Source organism: Oryx dammah, unplaced genomic scaffold (genome assembly GCF_014754425.2).
Source record: "Oryx dammah isolate SB20612 unplaced genomic scaffold, SCBI_Odam_1.1 HiC_scaffold_4, whole genome shotgun sequence".
Taxonomy (NCBI): Eukaryota; Metazoa; Chordata; class Mammalia; order Artiodactyla; family Bovidae; genus Oryx; species Oryx dammah.
The window spans coordinates 20747359-20766432 of NW_024070188.1; the positions used below are offsets into that span (position 1 = coordinate 20747359).

The following is a 19074-nucleotide window of genomic DNA, read 5'->3' on the forward strand; positions in this document are numbered from 1 at the left end:
TTCTGTGCGTTGGAAAGGTAAAATCTGAAGTTTGATAAAATGCCAGCAGGGGGCAGAAGATTCCAAATGGGATATTCTACTTTGACCTATTGTTAGAGCTGGAAGGCTCTGAGGATTATCAAATAAAATACTCTTTATTATGAAAATGAACATACTGAGCACTAGGAAAGATGTTACTTTCCAGAGTCATACAGATAGTGTAAGTGTCAAAAGCAGGATTCAACTCCCTGTCTTGATTTCGTCTTTAATAGGCCATAAAAGGAAATACAGATGAAATTACCAATTTTTCAGTCTTGCTCTCCTGACAGTTATTTTTATTTTTCTTAAATGGTGCAAGGATTAATGGAACCTATGATTGATTCTACGTTGATTTTTTAAAATGATGGTTGGAAAAAAATGATTGAGCTGTATTTGAGTTTCAGTAGAAATACGTTTTTTGTATGTGAATGACTGTTGAATGCAGGAACCCCCTAAAGTTTAAGCAGATTTCTGCATCCTTAAGACTGTAGCATTCTGCCTCCCCTGACACACAGATAATCTCTGCGTGTGCTTATGGTCCCCATATGCTTTAGTAAGTAGTGTTTGTGACATTCAAGGAGGGAGTCGCTGCCACTAGGTGCCTTTCTGTTGTCATCCTCACCATAGTTAAGGGGATTTTTACCTTTGCCTACAGCCGCAAAAAGTAGATTATCAGCTTCTGAAAGCAGAAAACAAATAGAACAACAACAAAAAACAACCTGATTTTTCAGGGGCAAAAGACAGTGTGCTGGCCATCCTAACCATGGAAAAGAGCACTAAAGGCAAATGTGCAGTGTAAGAAAGAAAGGGGAAATAGCCATAAAAACAGACGGAACTAAAAGGATAATGAAAGACTGTTCGTTCAATTCCATATGAATAAATTTGGCAGCTTTTCTAAAGAATATAATTTACCAAAACTGAAGTTTTAAAATCTAAACAGATATTCATAGGAGAGGAAATAGAAAAAAATCATCAGATTGCTACCAACCGCAACAGCTTACCCCCCAGGGCAATACTACTAAACCTTTAAAGGGCAGATAATTCTAATGCCTAGCAAGAGAACAACCTAGAAAGAAAAGAAGACGTCTAAATTCTTTTTGTCTAGCTAAAAAAAAAAAGAGAGAGAGAGAGAAAGAGAAAGATCTGACACAAAGGAAAATGAAAGGGCTATCTTGAAAAAAATATTAATGCAAAAATTCTAAGTAAAATATTATCACTGTGATTTTAGCAGCACTTTGATAGACTCATACACCATGTCCACCTGTGTTAGGGCATCAAGTGAATCATTTGGCTGAGTCTAGAGAGGGATCCTAGATAAGAAAATCATTTGCTTCTAATTCCATAGATGCTGAAAAGGCATTAGTCAAAATTCAACACCCATTCTTGGTGTGGGAGAAAATGGAATATAGCATAATAACATACAGCCCAGCATAACCTATGCCCCAAAGCCAGCATCATGCTTAGTAGGGAGATATTTCTTCTTGTTACTGTTATTATTTTAGTTGCTATGTCCAACTCTTTTGTGACCCCATGGACTATAGCCCTTCTGGCTCCTCTGTCCATGGGATTTTCTGGTCAAGAATACTAGAGCACATTGCCATTTCCTTCTTCAGGGGATCTTCCCAACCCAGGGATCAGACCCATGTCTCCTACATTGGCAGGCGGATTCTTTACCACTGAGCCACCTGGGAAGGACCCTAAATAAAGGAGGTTGCACCAGCACTATCTGCATGCATTATGATCACATTTCTAAAAAACTAAGTCAACAAAAACTACCAGAAATAAGGAATTTAGTAAAGGAGCAGTATATAAACAAATCGATCTGGACAAAAAATTAATTCCATATTAAAATATATGTCTGTAACTGCTAATACCAGCATAGTGCTTGTCATGGGGCAAGCCACAGTTCTAAAGGTTTTACATGCATTAACTCTTATGATATTCACTACACTCCATGAGGTATATGCTGTTATGATCCCCATTTGGAAATAAGGAAATGGTATCAGAGAGATGTAGAATGATATTTTTTTGGTCATACAACTAGAACAGAATTATGCTTTTCTCCACAAGGGCCTTATTTATTCTTGATATGTAAAAGGAGGGATGCGGGACCATTTACAGTAACAACAACAAAAAATACCTAAGCGTAAATTAAACCAAAAATGTGAAGTACTTATATGAAACTATTAAAAATGCCCTTACTTCAATTTGGAGAAGGCAGTGGCAACCCACTCCAGTACTCTTGCCTGGAAAATCCCATGGACGCAGGAGCCTGGTAGACTGCAGTCCATGGGGTCTCGAAGAGTCAGACATGACTGAGCGACTTCACTTTCACTTTCACTACTTCAGTTCCGTTCAGTCGCTCAATCGTGCCTGACTCTGCGACCTCGTGGACTTCAGCATGCCAGGCTTCCCTGTTCATCACCAACTTCTAGAGCTTGCTCAAACGCATGTCCACTGAGTCAGTGATGCCATCCAACCATCTCATCCTCTGTCATCCCCTTCTTCTCCCACCTTCAATCTTTCCCAGCATCAGGGTCTTTTCCAGTGAGTCAGTTCTTTGAATCAAGTGGCCAAAGTCAGCTAAAGCATCAGTCCTTCCAATGAATATTCAGGACTGATTCCCTTTAGGATGAACTGGTTGGATCTCCTTGCTGTCCAAGGGACTCTCAAGAGTCTTTTCCAACACCACAGTTCAAAAGCATCAATTCTTTGGCACTCAACTTTCTTCACAGTTCAACTCTCTCATCCATACATCATGACTACTGGAAAACCCATAGCTTTGACTAGATGGACCTTTGTTGGCAAAGTAATATCTACTTTTTAATATGCTGTCTAGGTTGATCATAGCTTTTTTTGCAAGGAGCAAGCGTCTTTTAATTTCATGGCTGCAGTCACCATCTGCAGTGATCTTGGAGCCCAAGAAAATAGTCTGCCACTATTTCCATTGTTTCCCCATCTGTTTGCCATGAAGTGATCATATGGATGCTATGATCTTTGTTTTTTGAATGTTGAGTTTTAAGCCAGCTTTTTCACTCTCCTCTTTCACCTTCATCAAGAGGCTCTTTCGTTCCTCTTCGTTTTCTGCCATAAGGGTGGTGGTATCTGCGTATCTGAGGTGGTTGATATTTCTCCTGGCAGTCTTGATTTCAGTTTGTGCTTCATCCAGCCTGGCATTTTTCGTGATGTACTCTGCATATAAGTTAAATAAGCGGGGTGACAATATACAGCTTTGATGTACTCCTTTTCCAATTTGGAACCAGTCCGTTGTCCCATGTCCAGTTCTAACTGTTGCTTCTTGACCTGCATACAGATTTCTCAGGAGGCACATAAGGTGGTCAGGTGAAGAATTTTCCAGAGTTTGTTGTGATCCACACAGTCAAAGGCTTTGGCATAGTCAATAAAACAGAAATAGATGTTTTTCTGGAACTCGCTTGCTTTTTTAGGATCCATTCAATGTTGGCAATTTGATCTCTGGTTCCTCTGCCTTTTCTAAATCCAGCTTGAACATCTGAAAGTTCTTGGTTCATGTACTGTTGAAGCCTCACTTGGAGAATTTTGAGCATTACTTTGCTAGCATGTGAGATGAGTGAAACTGTGCAGTAATTTGAGCATTCTTTGGCATCGCCTTTCTTTGGATTGGAACGAAAACTGACCTTTTCCAGTCCTGTGGCTACTGCTGAGTTTCTCAGGTTTGCTGGCATATTGAGTGCAGCACTTTAATAGCATCATCTTTTAGGATTTGAAATAGCTCAACTAGAATTCCATCACCTCCACTAGCTTTGTTCATAGACATGCTTCCTAAGGCCCACTTGACTTCGCATTCCAGGATGTGTGGCTCTAGGTGAGTGATCACACCATCAAGGTTATCTGGGTCATTAAGATCTTTTTAAAATGCCCTTAAAGAATGTAAAAGAATACTTGAAACAGTGGAAAGGGCTATTATAGAAAATAAAAATTTCACTGGAAAAAAAGAATGAATGGGAGATAGTTCAGTTCAGTTGCTCAGTCGTGTCCGACTCTGCGACCCCATGAATCACAGCACGCCAGGCCTCCCTGTCCGTCACCATCTCCTGGAGTTCACTCAGACTCACGTCCATCGAGTCCGTGATGCCATCCAGCCATCTCATCCTCGGTCGTCCCCTTCTCCTCCTGCCCCCAATCCCTCCCAGCATCAGAGTCTTTTCCATTGAGTCAACTCTTCGCATGAGGTGGCCAAAGTACTGGAGCTTCAGCTTTAGCGTCATTCCTTCCAAAGAAATCCCAGGGTTGATCTCTTTCAGAATGGACTGGTTGGACCTCCTTGCAGTCCAAGGGACTCTCAAGAGTCTTCTCCAACACCACAGTTCAAAAGCATCAATTCTTCGGTACTCAGCCTTCTTCACAGTCCAACTCTCACATCCATACATGACCACAGGAAAAACCATAGCCTTGACTAGATGGACCTTAGTCGGCAAAGTAATGTCTCTGCTTTTGAATATACTATCTAGGTTGGTCATAACTTTTCTTCCAAGGAGTAAGCGTCTTTTAATTTCATGGCTGCAGTCACCATCTGCAGTGATTTTGGAGCCCCAAAATAAAGTCTGACACTGTTTCCACTGTTTCCCCTTCTATTTCCCATGAAGTGATGGGACCAGATACCATGATTTTCGTTTTCTGAATGTTGAGCTTTAAGCCAACTTTTTCACTCTCCTCTTTCACTTTCATCAAGAGGCTTTTAGCTCCTCTTCCTTTCTGCCATAAGGGTGGTATCATCTGCATATCTGAGGTTATTGATGTTACTCCTGGCTATCTTGATTCCAGCTTGTGTTTCTTCCAGTCCAGCGTTTCTCATGATGTATTCTGCATATAAGTTAAATAAGCAGGGTGACAATATACAGCCTTGATGTACTCCTTTTCCTATTTGGAACCAGTCTGTTGTTCCATGTCCAGTTCTAACTGTTGCTTCCTGACCTGCATACAGATTTCTCAAGAGGCAGGTTAGGTGGTCTGGGATTCCCATCTCTTTCATAATTTTCCACAGTTTATTGTGATCCACACAGTCAAAGGCTTTGGCATAATCAATAAAGCAGAAATAGATGTTTTTCTGGAACTCTCTTGCTTTTTCCATGATCCAGCGGATGTTGGCGATTTGATCTCTGGTTCCTCTGCCTTTTCTAAAACCAGCTTGAACATCAGGGAGTTCACGGTTCATGTATTGCTGAAGCCTGGCTTGGAGAATTTTGAGCATTACTTTACTAGCATGTGAGATGAGTGCAATTGTGCGGTAGTTTGAGCATTCTTTGGCATTGCTTTTCTTTGGAATTGGAATGAAAACTGACCTTTTCCAGTCCTGTGGCCACTGCTGAGTTTTCCAAATTTGCTGGCATATTGAGTGTAGCACTTTCACACCATCATCTTTCAGGATTTGAAACAGCTCCACTGGAATTCCATCACCTCCAGTAGCTTTGTTCATAGTGATGCTTTCTAAGGCCCACTTGACTCCACATTCTAAGATGTCTGGCTCTAGATTAGTGATCACATCATCATGATTATCTGGGTGGTGAAAATCTTTTTGTACAGTTCTTCCGTGTATTCTTGCCACCTCTTCTTAATATCTTCTGCTTTTGTTAGGTCCATACCATTTCTGTCCTTTATCGAGCCCATCCTTGCATGAAATGTTCCCTTGGTATCTCTAATTTTCTTGAAGAGATCTCTAGTCTTTCCCATTCTGTTGTTTTTCTCTATTTCTTTGCATTGATTGCTGAGCAAGGCTTTCTTATCTCTTCTTGCTATTCTTTGGAACTCTGCATTCAGATGCTTATATCTTTCCTTTTCTCCTTTGCTTTTCGCCTCTCTTCTTTTCACAGCTATTTGTAAGGCCTCCCCAGACAGCTTTTTTGCATTTCTTTTCCATGGGGATGGTCTTGATCCCTGTCGCCTGTACAATGTCACGAACCTCATTCCATAGTTCATCAGGCACTCTATCAGATCTAGGCCCTTAAATCTATTTCTCACTTCCACTGTATAATCATAAGGGATTTGATTTAGGTCATACCTGAATGGTCTAGCGGTTCTAGGCTTAGGTCAATGTTTACTAAAAGGACTTGGGATATTAAGGGAGAATCCTTTTACACTTGTGAGAGATTTGAACACATTTATGTAGGTCAAGAGGAAGATATTAGTTCAGAAACAGAAATGAAAGATAAAGGAAATGGAAATAATTGAAGCAAAATGTGAAATGAGGGAGAAATTGGTGCGTGAAGGTTTCAAACATTTTTTCCATCGGCATAAGAGGAAAGGACTGGAGTAGATGCAGCTTTTGCGGGGAGAGGATGGACAAGGAGTTGTCGGATCTGATCTTAATGACTTGCCTAGATGAAAGATGTGGCACGATCTCTAGAGGGAAATTGTGCAGAGTGGCAGAAAGAGATGAGAAAAGAAGTGGATCCAAGATGTGTAAAGGGGTAAGGAATAATGAGCCTGAGGTAATTGGGCTTTTCTTGAAAGGCTCCATGTGAACAGTTATGCCTTGTTCTCCTGCTGCTCTGATGGAGATGGGAAGATGACATCCTGAAGGGGAGTTGTCACTGGGGGCTTAAGGTTGTCAGTCCTGGAAAGACCATGGAGTGAAGATGCTTAGACAAAATAGTTTAAGTGATGGATGGAGGAGAAAAGAAAACCGAAAAAGTTTAACAGCCAGAGGAAAGTGATGGAATGTAGGCATTAAGTAAATTTTAAATCTCTTCTTGAGATCAGTAAATCTGTAGGATGAAAACTAAGCAATCGAGAACAGGAGGTTTTGAGCAGAGAGAGAATTATTAAGATTTCAGAGCTGGAGTTCTTTCTGATAACAAGTGTGGACATATATGGATGTGGTTTGAATGAACTACAGGTTTCTAGAGTAGATGTCAGAAAAATCATAAAAGTTACCGTGCTGACACTGAACTTTTCCACATGATTGTAGAGAAAGATTGGAGAAGAACCGAGTTAGCTGATGTCTCCAGTGAAGGGGGGAAATGGCTTGGAAGATATTAGGGGACACATGGAGAAGAACAGCTGTAGAGCTAGGCAGCTGAGTCATAAAGGAAGGGAGCTTCACGTGGGGCTGAAGGAGAGCATGGACGGGGAAGTGGGAATCGGGAGGAAGGTGTGTATGGTATGGTTTTTGAAAAGTTAAATCCAAAAGTTAAAAACTGGTGCAAGGTGGCTGTTACTCCTGGTGCTAGAGTTGCCAGATTTAACAAATCCATATTATAGGACATGAATAACTTTTTCGTATAAATCTGTCCCATTGCACAGAACATACTTAAACTAAAAAATTACTTGTTTATCTGAAATTCAGACTTAACGGGGTGTCCTTTATTTTATCTGGCAGCCCTACCTGGTGTACCTGACAGATACAAATTCAAAAACCCCTCAGAAAGACATTATCACAAAGTTTTCACCAGGAGGAAAAAACCCTGCTGAGGGATGACTCACAGACAGAAGTCTGAAACCACACAGACACAAACCATCACAAACAAGAGCCGGGAGAAACGACAAACAGGACAGAGCCTCCGGAACGTCTTCAGTCACTGAGCAAATCCTTCTTGAAAACTGTCCTGAGTGCTGGGAATATACGCAGGAAACAAAAGAGAGAAAAGTCATTTCCTTCATGGGATGTGATCTAGGGGGAGAGTCAGATAATAAGCAAGAAAATAAAACTGTGCTGGATTAGACAGTGACACACGTCAAGGAGAAAAGTGAAGCAGGAAAGGAGATAGAACATGTGTTAGGGGAGCAATGTGCAGTTTTCTGGGAAGATGTTAAAGGGCTTTCACTGGAGTACAGACTCGATGGGGCTGAGAGAACAAACTGTGCAGTGGTCCAGGGGAAGAGGTTTCCAGGGAGAGAAGAGCAAGTGCAGAATACGTCCCTGGCACAGGTAGGTGGCAGCCAGGGGCTCCGCGTGGCTGGCCTGGGGTGAACAAGGTGGGGGATGAAGTCAGACAGGTGACTGCCCGATGTGGGGTGTCCTGTCCAACACGGTGGTCACATCTGGCTGTCTACATTTAAATAAATGAAAAGTCAGCAAGATTAAAAAAATTTTTCTTCAGTCACTCCAGCCACATGTGACTCGAGTGGTTACCCTACTGAGCAGCTCAGAGAATATTTCCATTCTTGCAAAAGTTTTACTGGGCAGTGTTGATGGAGCTTTATAAATCATTACACAGACTTTGTGGCTCTTACTCTCAATGAGATGAAGATTAAAAAAAAAAAGAGCGTAAAATGAGTAGGTTTCACATGATTAAAAGAAGGAATCAAAGCCAAAGAAAATATACCAAGACACTGTAGAAAAGGGAAGACTTGAAAAAATCAGTAGACCCTCCAGAAATTTTTTTTAATTGACATTAAAACCTCAATGATTAAATAGCAGATACGACTGAAGTGACTTAGCAGCAGCAGCAGCAAAACTGGAAATTAGTAAACTGGAGTATAATATGTAATCTTATACAGTGCTTCATGTGGGTCAGACAGTGCTCTGAAAGTTTCATTTAATATAACAGCTATAGGTAGGGGGAGAGTATATTTTTTCCCCAGGTAACAAGCAAGGAAACAGGTGCAGAGAAGTTCTGGTTCCTTGCCCACCATGCACTCAACCACTATGCTCTACTGTTTCAGGAATTTACCTGGAATGCAACAAGAACGATAAAGAGAAAATAAGCGGGAAGAAGAGACACAATGGAATGAGAAGGCCCAGTGAGCGTCCACAGGAATCCCGGGAGCGAATAAAGAAAACAGCAGAGGCAAGTAGTACCGGACAAGGGAGGCTGAGACTTTTTCATAGTTCATAAAAATGAATCCTGAGATTCTGGAAGCACAAGTCCCAAGTGAATACAAATGAATTTATAGCAACCCCAAGTGGTAAAATTGCAGAATACAAAAAGAAGAGTGAAAATCTTTAAAACCTCTCAGGGAATTTATTCCCAGAACAGGGAGAGGCTGGGTGAGAGACCCAACGTTGGAGGTGAAAGATCAGTAGCAGGCCATGAACACAGCAGTGTGGCTTTGAGAAGGGCACTACTAGGTGACTGGATGGGCTGGGTTTGGGGGCAGAGACCTCTAGGAGGACTCATTCAACCCTAGGTTCTCAGTGGGGCTCAGCTTCTCCCAGGTCCTGGTGAGAGCCCAAGCTTGTGCTTTCTCTCAAGGAAGTACAGGGTGAGTGTGGCTCTCAGAATCTTAATAGTTGGTGCACAAACAAATGGGAGAAGCATTTTGAGAATAATGAGGCCAAGCTGGTGGCTACACTTGGATTGCTAAATTGATGTATTTATGAAAGGCCTGGTGATGATGTTTTTGTGAAAGGCTATTCATGGTGATAAATATGATATCAGTTTCTGCTAAGAATCTAAAGCAGTGCAAAATAAGAGAAATGTCTAGCATCCTTTCTAGATGTTTTCTAGGCTGATTATAAATATGAGTTAGTGCACGTGTAAATCATAGTAATAGAAGCCAGAGCAGCGTCAGCAACCTCTGTGGATGGCATAGTCTTGTCTGTCGGAGCAGATATCTTTCTGCCACAATTGTAAGAAGTGACAGACTGCAATTTTTGCCTCCCAGTAGGATTTGATAACATAGAAAAAAAACAGACAGTTGCCTTATCATAGGTGCTAATTTTGCAAAACGGAAAAGAAAAGCATAGTATTTTCCTGCTCTTATCCTGTAGTTTAGGCTTGGCTGTTTGGGGTGTATCAGACAGACTTTTCCACCAACCATCCTGGGCTACGCGGTGAGGCCATCCTGAGGAAGTGGTGTTCCAAAACAAAGTCCTGTCCTCGCTCTTTCTGTCATGATTGGATCATGTATACGGGAAAGAAATGGGATAGATGGACACTGCTCCACTGTAGAGAAGTGTGGTTTTTTTGACTTTAGTATTTTAATGTTAAAAATACATGCAGCCCAAATGTCACAGTTCTTATCTGTAAGCCTTGGAGGAAGGCACACTCACATCATTTTTATGCATGAGGAAACTGAGGCTCAGGGTTAAGTAATGACAAACTGGATATACAGATGGGTCATGGGCAGACCATAAATAAAACAGAACTCTGGCTGGCAGCCTATACCAATAAGCATAGGAAACCAACTCATTATCCACAGTAGCCAGTAGAGAGGCCAGCTTGCTGTAAGTCAGGCTTGTAGGAAGTCAGACCACTACTTCTGGAAACAATGCAGGAAGCCAAATTAAAATGCCTGAAACTGACCCCAGATTGCTAGGACTTTATTAATAACTGACAGCTTCCCTCATTTCTGTCCCTATTTCCAACTTAAGACCAACCAGAGGAAGCCACGTATGCTCTTCCCATTGTACCGCTTGCCCTTGTATGGAGGCTGAGCCTCCAGTGCCTTCAGTAGGCCAGCAAGCAGGATACCAATGAGAGGCGGGTATGTACATTGGTTTGGCATAGTTTATTACAATTAGTATGCATAGAAAACCATGTAAACTCACAAGGTAAATGGTTTGTCCTCCATAGTAACCACAGATAGTCTGCTGTGACCTTCCAGCACCTCAGTATCACAGAAAGTGTCATACAACTAGTATTATACATTTTTAGGGAAAGAATTTTTTGGTCCACATTTTCTATTAAAACAAAAACATACACTTTCCTCTTTGACAAAAGAGGTTAAATTCACACCTGTCGCCCCCCTGCTGCCCCCCACCCACAGTGAACTTACAAAGCAAACTCAGATAAAACCACTGGACAATGAGGTACAGCTGAAGTCAGGGCCAATCTGGAATTATAGACACCTACTTAAGGGAAAATTTTTTCTTACAAAATTAGCTCTTTCCAGCCATCTCAGTAGAAAAAGCCCTCTGTAGACTTGGCTTCAGTCACTTTTAATAAGAACACACTTCAAATAACTTTTTTTGTGTTTTCAAATAGTACAATGCTCTGTTTCCGACGAGTCATGAAAAGTGTGGGCGTCTGACCTCAGCAATATTTTTCATCTGAGGCACAAAAGCATCTGACACAGTAATTTAGAGCGTAATTGCTGTGCCACCTTCACTGTGTCTGTTGAGCAGTTTTGGTTGCTCTAAGTCTGGGCATTTGGCTTTGCAGACAGTTTGAAAAGGCAGATTTGCATGTGAAAGCGAGTTATCTGCCAGGCCCAAGGTGAACAAGAAACAACGTGTCAGGAAGGCCAGCTGCTCAGAGGGCCAACTCCTGCAGGCTGAGGGAAGTGAGGTCCCCTGCAGGCCACGGAGACCTGGTCCTTGCACCCGTTGACTGGCCACTGCACATGCCCACCTGAAGTGGGGTCTAAGGAAGCGGCAGCTGCCGAGGTGCCTGTATTTTGTTTGTTCTTTTTAATCTACAATAGTAATTGCAAACAACCACCCTGGTGTGCTTTTCATGCTTCAAGTAATTTCATTCCTTCCAGGAGAAGAATGCTAACAATGCTTTTAGTTTTCCATATCAAAGGAAAGGAAATGAGCCATAATAACAACAAGATTAAGTTTAAACAGACCTGCTGCTAACACAGTATCAGATAAAATATATTTTAAAAGTGAACATACTATTATATGTTTTTGCAACAGCTGCATTCTCCCACTTAACCTCCCTGCAGAACGAAAATCTGCTAAAGCAAATTTAAGTTACTTTAATCTTGTTAAATACAACTCTGTACAGATTGCACATTTTTACATCGAAGCAGCTCAGTATCACAGTTAGAGAAATGAAAACGCCATCTGAAAAATGTTCATTTTTCTAGCCCACAAAACCCAACAGACGCTGGCCCTCAGGGTCAGAACAAACCAGCTGCACAATTCTGTAAACAGTGTGTGTGTGGGGGGGGGGGCTCCCCGCAGGATCCTGTTCCACTGCGCACACACGCACGCACACACACCACACTCACTCGCACACTCTCCCGAGCGCATCGGCTTCCAGGGCGGCGCGCAGCCCGGCGCTCAGTACCGCAGCAGCAGTTTCGTTCACAGTGTGTGTGTTCACAGAAGAGCGGTCATGGCCGTCGGGCTGAGGGGTCTGAGGCAGTCTCTGGGGGCCAAGTAGGCAGCGCTGCTCGCGGGGCTGACCTGGGGTTTCTGATGGTCGGGAGGGGCGCACCCTGCGGCTAAGCCGCCGCCCTTGGGCTGGTCGTAGCCCGGCTCAGCGGGCGCGGGGCTCGGCGGCCGCTGGTAGCCGGCGGCTGTGGAGAAGGCACCAGAGGAGAGGGAGTGCTTGTGCGCCGGCCGGGGGCCCGGCACGCGGTAGCCGCTCCGCGCCGAGAAGGTGTGCGCGCGGGCCAGGTGCCGCTCCACGATGGGCGTGGCGTACTCGGGCTCGGGGTTGGTCAAGGGCAGCGCGTACTCGTGGCGGCCGGCCGGCAGGGGGCAGTCGTAGTGGCCGCCAGCATCGGTACCCGGCCCCGCCGCGTCCGCCTCGGTGTCCATCGGCCGGAAGGTGGAGCCCTTCCTGGTGACCGTCTCGGTGCCAATCATGAGAGGCTGCTGGTAATCTGAAACCCAAAGAGTAGACTTTTGGTACTCCAGCCACACCCCGGCTGTCCGGAGAGGGGGTGCTCTGCCCGTTGCCTGACGTGTACCAGGTGGAAGAGAAAGGGGGATATAAGCAGCACAGATACCACGCCTCGAGAGGCAGAGGTTACCTCTAACCACACCTAGGGGTATGAAAGAACATCTTCATGGAGCTCTTAAACTGGCTCTTGAAAGGCTAAATTTTGGAGTTGAAGATAATACTGTCAGGAAAGGGAAAAGTGATTGAACAACTTATTAAACAACCATGAACAAAGAGTGTGGTGTGACCAGAGTATGGGAGATGTGGAGAAATTTAATAGAAAGCAGAGACCAGAGTGATAGGTTGGGAGTTAATGACAACTGGTAATGGTGATCATGGGCCTCCCAGGTGGCGCTCCTGGTAAAAAACCTGCCTGCCAGTGCAGGAGACCTAAGAGAAGCGGGTTCAATCCCTGGGTCAGGAAGATCTCCTGCAGAAGGGAACGGCTACACACTCCAGTAATGCCTGGAGAATCCCATGGACAGGGGAGCCTGGCTACAGTCCATGCGGTGAGAGAGAAGGAGCACACAACTGAGCAACTAAACAACAATGATACTCATAAAGCTCGTATTTATAGTACTTTTACAAACGGAGAACTGAAGCAGAGAGAAATTTAAGTAATTTTTCCAGGATCACACAGGTAGCAGCCAGTGGGGCAAGAATGCAAACACATGCCCCAGGCGTGAGTTGTTACCTTTACCCTAGATCATGGTGGGCAGTGAGTGCCCCTGCCAGAGAGTTTGGCTTAATTGTGTAGAAACCTATGGAGATGCTAAATAAGTGACTGGCAATGAGAGGTAACCCTGGAAGGAGACAGAAGAGGGAAAGATAAAAGTAAAAAGAGAAATGAAACCCAAAAAGTCATAAATTAGGGGATTAGCAGCAGCTTTGGAAGGACCACACATTGGGGACAGGTATCAGAAGAATACGGCCTCCCTCATAGCTCAGTTGGTAAAGAATCTGCCTGCAATGTAGGAGAGCTGGGTTCGATTCCTGGGTCAGGAAGATCCCCTGGAGAAGGAAATGGCAACCCACTCCTATATTCTCACCTGGAGAATCCCATGGACAGAGGAGCCTGACAGGCTACAGTCCTTGGGGTCACAAGAGTCGGACATGACTTAGCAACTAAACCACCACAATCAGAAGAACTGGTCACCAACAATGTAAGTAGGGTAAGAGGAAAGAGGAGCTTCCCAGCTGTTAAGCCCTGAAAAATGGGATACACAGATGGAAACCACTTAGAAAAGGGGTTCCTGGAGCATATGGGTTAGTAAACGATTGTTGTTTACTTCCCTGGTGATCCAGTGATTAAGACTCTGCATTTCCAATGCAGGGGTGCAATCCCTGTTAAGGGAAAGAAGATCCCATGTGCCATAGGGCATGGCCAAAAAGTTTTTTAAAAATTAAAACAATTTTTTCAATTTCTTTTTAAAATTTCACTTACTATGTATACTGTATTTTACAAAACTATTGGTCCTTGATGGATTAGACATTTTGAAATACCAAACAATAGATCCTTCTTCATAAATCCAGTGACTCCACAATGGCTTGTCAAAACCCTAAGGCCATCCTAACAGACTGCTTCATCTCCTTCCTCCTCTTTCTTCAGGGCAGGAGCTATGCTGAATTTATCTTTCTAGTCCCTCTTTCCTAGTGCCTTAATCAAAACCTTAGTAACACAAATAGATTAAGTAAGGGCATCCAAATTTCAGTGGTACTTCAGGACCATGGCTCTGGGTGTCACTAGAGGCCCTGCAGGTTTAAGTGTCCACGCTAAATGGGGCTTTGGGGAAATAGTTCAGTGTTAGTTTGTGACTCTTTACAGAGCACAAAGACTGATTTACCAAATCCTGTCTAAACAAAAGACTTTAGTCATACCTCTCTTCCCGGCCTCCCCTCTCCCATAAGCAGCACCTTATAGCAGTCACAGAGACTTGGTACCTACCTGCTATATCACTGGTGACGAGATCCAACTTTTGTGTCATCTCTTTTTCATTATCGTAGCTGATGGTAAACTCAGCTGACTGATGCCTGGCAAAGGGATACTTGATCTGCTTCCAACAGTCTGGAATAAAGATAACACAAAACAAATATCTCAGGAGTATAACACAGTTACTCCACAACAGGTTCCACCTAAAGTCAGAGGCCGGGCTGCCTGTTGCCAGCTGAGTGTGACACACGCACAGCCACACTCTCCAGGTGTGCGGTAGAAACAGCAGCAGCACACGCCACCGAAACCACGCTTTCCACCGTGCCTGTGAGACGCACTTGTGTACCCACTGGCCCCCAGATTATCCCCAGTTTAGACCACCCCGGCATGAACTTTCCTAATCTGAGCTGACAGGGCATTTGTGACCTTGAAGAGTCCACACAGCTGGCAGTTTAGAGCCTTTGAAGGTGGCACCCTAAAGTGGCCTTGAGATTCTCAGGGGGCCTGCCTGCTGCCCTCTCTCTGGACAGACCACAGCTGATCCTCTGTCCTAAGGAGTCTCTGAAACCTGCCAGACCCAGTCCTTCCCCGGATTTCCCAGAATGAAAAACACAAGGCCTGAAGGCAGCGTGGTGACTCAAACTCCAGTTGCCAAAAAAGTAATTTTGACAAATGATGGGACGATGTTGAACAAAGGTAAAAGTAAATTGGCTATGAAGATTCTGAATTAAGAGATAGGATACAATATCTTCTTTCCTGTTAGATTTGCTAACTTAAAGCTATTAAATCTTATTTCTTTAACCATGTGTGTGGGTTTTCATGTCCTCAAAGACAGAATAAAACTGTAACAGTTTTTTCAACCAACCTGTTTTCTGAGTCTTAGATGATCCATAAGGATTTCCTTGCTTCTTCTTCCTATTAAAACAAAAAAATCCCACTGAAAATATTTCTAAATGATAGGTACTGCTCATGAAATAATACTTGATACTTTCTCCCTCTCTCCAACTTGTTTTAAAAGTATAAGTTAACATTTTATCTTGGAAGAAGTGATGCTGCTTTCTACACATGAACATATGAACAGCAGTAAACTTTTGTGATTGTTGACATAATTAGAATAAAAATGTTTTTAAATGTGAAGTCACATACTTTCTAAGGACTGCAAAGATTCCCACGCCAGCAGCCAGCACGAAGAAGAAGAGCACCAGTGGAATAACAATAGTTGTGATGTTTAATCCTAAAAAGGGGGAAAGCCACCACGTTACAACAGAAATGAAGAGCGACCAAATCCCATGATCTAAAACTGGACACTGATTTGAAAAGTCCTCACTGGTTTAACATGTAGGGAAAAAGAATAGATGCTAGACATGTAATGATACTGGAAACCAAAAAGAGAGGACTCAAAATCCCAGCTAAAGTTTAGGAAAATAAAATTGATTCCCCCCCCGACCCCTCGACCCAAAGGCACTTTCCACTGTTTCTTGGGATTAACATTTACTCTGAATTTGTTGCCTGGATCATATCAGACTAAAAATCAAAATGGCTGGGGAGGTTTATAGCTGGCCTTATTCAGGCAGGTAGATGATGTAAGCCCAGTGCAGAACTCTCAGCGTGGCTCAGGTAAGCATTTCCCCGAGATGAGGGGCAGGTAAGCATTTCCCCAAGAGGGGGTCAGGTTTGGACCTGTAGGGTAACAAGCCCAGGGAACCAGACCTTTGGAACTGTGGACTGAAAGCAAATGCACCCTAACATCAGACCATGTCTTCCTACAAGGGTCTGTTTAAGGAAGAAGGTCACTTTAACAGCCACTGAAGACCCCAAACTTGTAGAAACTATGAAAACTAAAGGAGGAATGTTTCTTCTTAACCCTTCTTTTTTCTGTGTTCCCTGGGAAGAAAATAAAGAAATGATCAGGAGTGGAAATATGTAGTTCGTGAAACGGAAGACAAGGAACTTAGAAGGGAACAATATTGATGTAAGTAACAGTGGGAATTTGGGGAAAATCTAACAGGTCAAACATCCAGTAACAGGGAAATGGTTAACTAAATGATGGTATGTCCATATGAAGAAATACTATAAAGATATTAGTAACTGTGTTTTTCAACTATTTAGTAGCATTGGAAAATGCTCATAATACAATGTCAAATGAAAAATATATGCTACAGAACAAAATATGCGGTATGCTGCCACTTTGTTTAGAAGTTACAAAAATAAATATAATTGGATACACAGTGGAATATGGTGACCATGGATGTTGATTTGTGGATGATTTTTAATTTCTTATATATATCTCTCAAATCTACCAAATTGTATAAAATATGCAAATTATTTTATATTCTGAAAAAAATAAATGTATTTTTAATGTTTATTATTTTAAGTTGTCAGTATGTCTCAGAGAACTTTCTCTAATATACTTTTTTATGGTATAACCATAAAACATAACCATTAAAAACACATGGCATGAATGTGCTATTGGTATTTTTTTCCTACAAAAGATTTATTTAGTGTTTGAAGGGCACATACTTTTGTTTCCAGTCTGTTTCTACTTACAGCATCGCAATGAAAAGCGTGGATACATATTATCTTATGCATATGCAGATACCTCTGAACCATCTGCCTCCAGACACTTATATGACAGAGGAAAAAAGAATATTGTTGAAGCTACTGTATTATTGGCTGGAACACCAGTTATGTTCCTTAAGAAACCACAAAATGATCCCTGCCATACCTTTGGGCATTTCTTCAGCGGGGATGGGTTTTGAGATTGTCTTATCTTCTCCTTTCGTTGAACCAACAGTATTCACACTTGTTTTGTGCCATACCAGTGAGTCATTACCTGAGTGAGAAGAGATGTTGGAGAAACTACACTGGTAACAGCAGTTTGTGAAAGGAGGGGACCAGAATTCAGTAACTCCGTCACTCACCCTGTGTCCTGCTTGGTGCAATCTGGCAGCCAAGGAGCTCCACTTTCAAGGCTATCCGCTGGTGCCACGTCTGGGGGATGACCCGCACATATCTGGCCACAATGGGAGGGATGAAATTGTTCCGCACAGGGTCCCGAAAATTAGAGTTGCCCTGAAACACCTGTAGGAACAAGTAACTTTTACCTGAAGTTTCTATTAGTTTCTAGGTCTTGATCAACCCACTCATACCTGGTGATATGAAATCAAAGCCAGGATTCTATGTCTGCTGCATTTGTATAGACATGCCTGATATTGAAGATACAAGGCTTTGCACTCAAAGGCTAAGTAATTGGATGTGGTACTTTGCATCTGTTTTCTGGAAACACACTAATGAAAATATCCAGAGGCCCGCTCTCCAACTCAGTTCCTCCCTCCAGATTGTCTCTTACCTTTTCTTCATTATTCACAATTCCTTTATAGGTCTTCCACTTGGAGTTGTTGTTTCTGAAGTTCATTACAAAACTCTTTACATAGAAGTTGAAATTTGACTGTGTGGATCCTGCAGTCCTAATTCCTTGTAAGAAAATATTATTTATGGGTTAGTTTTAAAATGTTATACATAACTTGCTTCATTATTTTCAGGTTTCTTTTCCTTTCCTCCCCTCCCCCATCTGAAATTTCAAATCGTTTTTCAGGCCTGCTTTTCTTATCCGCCTTTAGAAATGTGATGACAGATGAGTTTTCACACTGACAACACGCCCTAAAAAGGTTTCACAAAGAGATGCCAGCTCTCTTATCCACACATCCATCTGTGTACCCTCCACACAGGTTCTTCTCACAGAGACAAGGTGAAGATTTGTTACTTTTACACAAAACATGTATTTTGAGATGGGGACACCCATGCAAATTCAAAACAATTTCAATGGCAAGTCATCTTGTTTCATGAAATTGCAGTTGTGTCTGTACCTGTTATTTTCTTTTTCTCTCCCAAATCTATCCTCAGCCACTCTCTCTGTTTGTGATTCTTGCTCCTGTCTCCTGAAGCCCATGACGGGCCTTGGTCCTGAAGTCGGGCTTGGCCAGGAGACCAGCGGACCTGATCTCCAGTCTCATTGATCCACTCCCAAGAAGAAGAAGCTCTGATTTGCCTGTCAGGTTCCAAACTCAAGGATCCACTGCAGCCTAGGATAAAGGGCAGGAAAATATTTCAGATACAGACACAAAATGAAAGCAAAAAAAAAAAACACCCCACCCCATTTCACCTAGAATGAGTCAGTTGATTTACTTCTGTTCTGATACTGAATCAACTGTTTAATTACTAGTTTTTAATGATCCAGAGTTCCATTTGACTTGTTGGTCCTGTGGTGTCTTGAAATTGTTGCTGTTTTTTTAACAGAATTTATATCCCCTAAAAGTGATAGCTCTTTGTCCCCACTGTAGATTTTCCTCTCTATCCTCCTAAATTCACCCTAATTTCAATGAAGTCCAAGGTGTCTTAAAAGCTTAATGCTGAGGTTCTTCTCAGTTGATTAGAAGGGGGACTTCATGCTCGGTACCCTTGAAGAGCAGGTACAGCAGGTGCTCAAAGATAGTTCATCATACCCAACATCACCCCTAGGCACTTAAAACTACAGCAATGCCCAAGACAATGCAGAGGCAGCAGATAAGAGGCCAGTCCTCTTCCTGG

The 19074-nt window shown here is 42.7% G+C and overlaps 1 protein-coding gene across 2 annotated transcripts in view; it reads right to left on the reverse strand.

Annotated features, from left to right (window-relative positions):
- Positions 1-10434: 10434 nt before the first annotated feature.
- The window catches only part of DCBLD1 (discoidin, CUB and LCCL domain containing 1), a 75263-nt gene continuing 66623 nt past the window's right edge, over positions 10435-19074 (reverse strand). The window contains exons 8-15 of one of the 2 annotated variants that reach the window (XM_040238430.1): positions 18354-18569; positions 17837-17961; positions 17409-17568; positions 17213-17320; positions 15634-15721; positions 15353-15402; positions 14503-14622; positions 10435-12498 (exon numbers count right to left, since the gene is read on the reverse strand). In XM_040238430.1, coding sequence (XP_040094364.1) covers positions 11990-12498; positions 14503-14622; positions 15353-15402; positions 15634-15721; positions 17213-17320; positions 17409-17568; positions 17837-17961; positions 18354-18569 — 1376 coding nt within the window. In that variant the 3' untranslated portion in view covers positions 10435-11989. Of the gene's footprint in view, positions 12499-14502; positions 14623-15352; positions 15403-15633; positions 15722-17212; positions 17321-17408; positions 17569-17836; positions 17962-18353; positions 18570-19074 lie in introns of those variants that run through there. The other variant, XM_040238431.1, reaches the window with a different exon arrangement.